The sequence below is a fragment of the Amborella trichopoda genome, chromosome 11 (genome assembly GCF_054954075.1).
Source record: "Amborella trichopoda isolate Santa Cruz 75 chromosome 11, AtrichopodaSantaCruz75HAP2 v2.0, whole genome shotgun sequence".
Lineage (NCBI taxonomy): Eukaryota > Viridiplantae > Streptophyta > Magnoliopsida > Amborellales > Amborellaceae > Amborella > Amborella trichopoda.
In genome coordinates, this window is record NC_142346.1 from 1884417 (window position 1) to 1887634 (window position 3218).

A 3218-nucleotide genomic window follows, 5' to 3' on the forward strand; every position below is an offset into this window, starting at 1 on the left:
TGGTAAGAAGTTTTTTGATGTTTCCTATCGATTTTGAAAAAATTGGAAAGCATTTTGATGATAAATACTTATTTTTATATTTTTTTCATCCTTTTTTAGATTATTTTTAAAATGTCATTGAGCACAAATTGATTGTTTAAAATCTATTTTTTATTATTTTTAATCTAAAAAATATCATGTGGGAAGCCTCTAATTTATAGGGTTACAAAACATTGTACTACTAAAAAAATTGTGTCGTTGGCATACGGATGCCTCCATAGGTGTAGAGGTACGGTGCCCTTCAAATTTTATCATGGTATATAATTTTGACGTAAAATGTTATTAGGATTATCTCAAAATCTATTTTTATATTTAATTATAAAATTTAAAATTTTAAAAATGGTTAAAATCAAGTAGATCTATAAACATATGAAAATCTTGAAAATGGATGGTGTAGATAATATGTTGTAAAATGCACTATTTTTGAGACTTAAAATCTTTTAATGTTTCATAGTCATACATCTGGATGTCGAGATGATCAATCAAAGGGTTTTTCAACATTAAAAATACCTTTTTCGATGGATTTTTGAGGAGCATCCAGAGTTCTGCATTATACGGTAGCGTCCAACTTTTTCCCTAAAAAACAATAACATACGTAATGAACACATCTTGTAACATATGTAATGAACTACCTTCCAAATGTAGTTATATGTAAAATAAAATAAAATATTGTATGTAAAAAAAATGCACGTTTTTATAACTTCACAATTTATATGCAATTTTTAAATGAGTAATTCACATAAGCATGTGTGTAGGACCCCAAATGATCGTCATTAAATTTGGCACATATATTTAGAAAAGTAAGTCTCACATCCATGTAATAACTTTTCTAGATATCTGTACCAAATTTAATGGTGATCACTTGAGGTCCTACACATATGAGTCTGTGATGTGACGGTTTCATAAGATCATTAATCTTTTTAAATTATTCTTTAGATATACTTTTCATATTTTAAAAAAATAATATTTTTTTAATCCTATTTAACCCAATGAGGACCGGGTAATCGGCCCAAGGCCGGCTCGCCCAATCGGACACTGTTTCCCGCTATATTGTCCTCTCTAAACAAAAGGCGTGCCAACCTTTCCTTTCTCTTCTCTCTTGCCTGAAACCTCTATAAAAAGACTTGCTTCCCAGGGGGCTTGAGCCTTATCTTAATCCTCTCTTCTCCCCTGCACTCGAGACACAATCTCCCTCTCTCACTTGAACAGTTTTTCCTCTCTCCCCATCTCTCTCTTGAAAAGTTGTTTCTCTCTCTCTCCGTCTTGGTCTCTCTCCACTTCTTCGCAATTTCACCAGTAGAGACAGACTTTTGTTTAGAACCTCGACCTCTGTTACATGGGTTCCATGGAAGAGAATGAGGAGCTCCACGTCCTAATGTTCCCATGGCTAGCCCACGGCCACATAACCCCCTTCTTCGAGCTCGCCAAAAAGCTTGTAGAGAGAGAAATCACAGTCACCATCTGCTCAACCGCCTCAAACCTCACCTCCATCAAAGACCAGCTCCGAGAAACCCACTCTTCGATCAAAACTGCTGAAATCTCATTACCCCAAGTTGCAGGCCTCTCTCCTCACCATCAAACCACCAAAGACCTGCCACCCCATCTCATGCCCCACCTCAAAAGAGCCTTTCATCTCTCACAAAACCAGTTCAAAGACCTCCTTCGCTCTCTAAAACCCAACTTCTTACTCCATGATTTCATTCAACCATGGGCACCAGAAGCTGCCCTTGAGCTCAAAATCCCATCCTCTGTCTTTCTAACCTTCAGTGTTTCTTGCTCAAGCTTTCTCTACCACCTGGTCTTAGGCAAAAAACCCAATGAATTCCCCTTTGAAACCATGGAGTTGCACCCCCATGAGTCCCAAAGGATTCAACCCATGTTAGAGCAACAAACCTTTGGCATGAGAGACTTAGAGAGGTACAAGTCCTGCGTTGAGCAGTCAACAGACTTTCTCACATGCAGGTCCATGCATGACATAGAGGGGAAGTTCATAAATTACCTTTCTGCCCTTGCCGGAAAGCGCGTGATCCCTGTGGGGCCTCTTGTCTCCAGCCGCACTCCGGCCACCACCGACGAGTTTTTCCGGCAGTGGCTCGACGCACGGCCGGAAAAATCGGTGGTGTTTACGTCATTTGGAAGTGAATATTTTATGAGTGAAGATGAGATTAAGGAGATTGCATTAGGGCTTGAGCTCTCTAACCTACCTTTTATATGGGTGATTAGGGTTAGCCCTAATGAGGTGATTAAGGAAATTAATGAGGTTTTGCCTTTGGGGTTTATAGAGAGGGTGAAGGAGAGGGGGCTCGTGGTGGGATGGGCCCCTCAGGGAGAGATCTTGCGACATGTGGCAATCGGAGGGTTCTTGACCCATTGTGGATGGGGGTCGTGTATGGAGAGCTTGGGGCTCGAATCTCCGTTGATCACGTTGCCGCTGCAGCTAGATCAGCCCTTCAATTCAAGGGTGATGACAAGAGAGGTTCGGGTGGGGGTGGAGGTGGAGAGAGAGAGTGATGGTGGATTCAAGGGAGAGAAGGTGGCCAAGGCTTTGAAAATGGTGGTTTTAGAGAGAGAAGGGGAGTTGGTGAGAGAGAGAGCAAGGAGATTGGCTGAGAAGATTAAGGAGGACGGAGACAAGGGAGTAGATGAGTTGGTGAAGGAGATTAGGAGGCTAAGTTTAATTAAGGGTGATGAGAACTTGGCTTAATAATGGTGTTTTTTTCGTTTACTAAAGATTGTATATTGTGATACATGTATCGTAATGTATTCGTATTAGTACTAATGCACCGGATCCAATCAACAACTCTAAAATTAAGCTCTTGTAAAATGTGATGCACTCTATTCTATCAGATACACCAATGCACTGGATTTGATCGACAATTCTGCATTAGCATCGGATTTGATCAACAATTCTATATTTAAGTAATTGTTGAACGCATTGGATTTTATGTGATTCTAAAGTCAAGTATGCTTGGACAAGAGTAAATGAATAATATACTCCTAAGAGAGTAGGGAATCTCTTGGGATTTATTTATTGGGTGTGGTTTGTATAAGACTGGCCTTAAACAATCAAAATAAAGCGCTCTTTCAAATAGTGTTAAAAGATGTATTTTCACTGGAAATTTTTTTGATGGCTTTAAAATTTATTTTTTTCTTTAATTATAAAACTTAAAGCTTAAAAA

The 3218-nt window shown here is 39.1% G+C and overlaps 1 protein-coding gene across 1 annotated transcript; it reads left to right on the forward strand.

The window, feature by feature from the left end:
• The first annotated feature begins 1165 nt into the window (after positions 1 to 1165).
• LOC18441385 (UDP-glucosyltransferase 29) lies at positions 1166 to 2847 on the forward strand. Its single transcript, XM_006851503.4, has one exon. It carries the CDS (start codon positions 1376 to 1378, stop codon positions 2741 to 2743), a length of 1368 nt encoding a protein of 455 aa, XP_006851566.2. The 5' UTR covers positions 1166 to 1375; the 3' UTR covers positions 2744 to 2847.
• Positions 2848 to 3218: the final 371 nt, after the last annotated feature.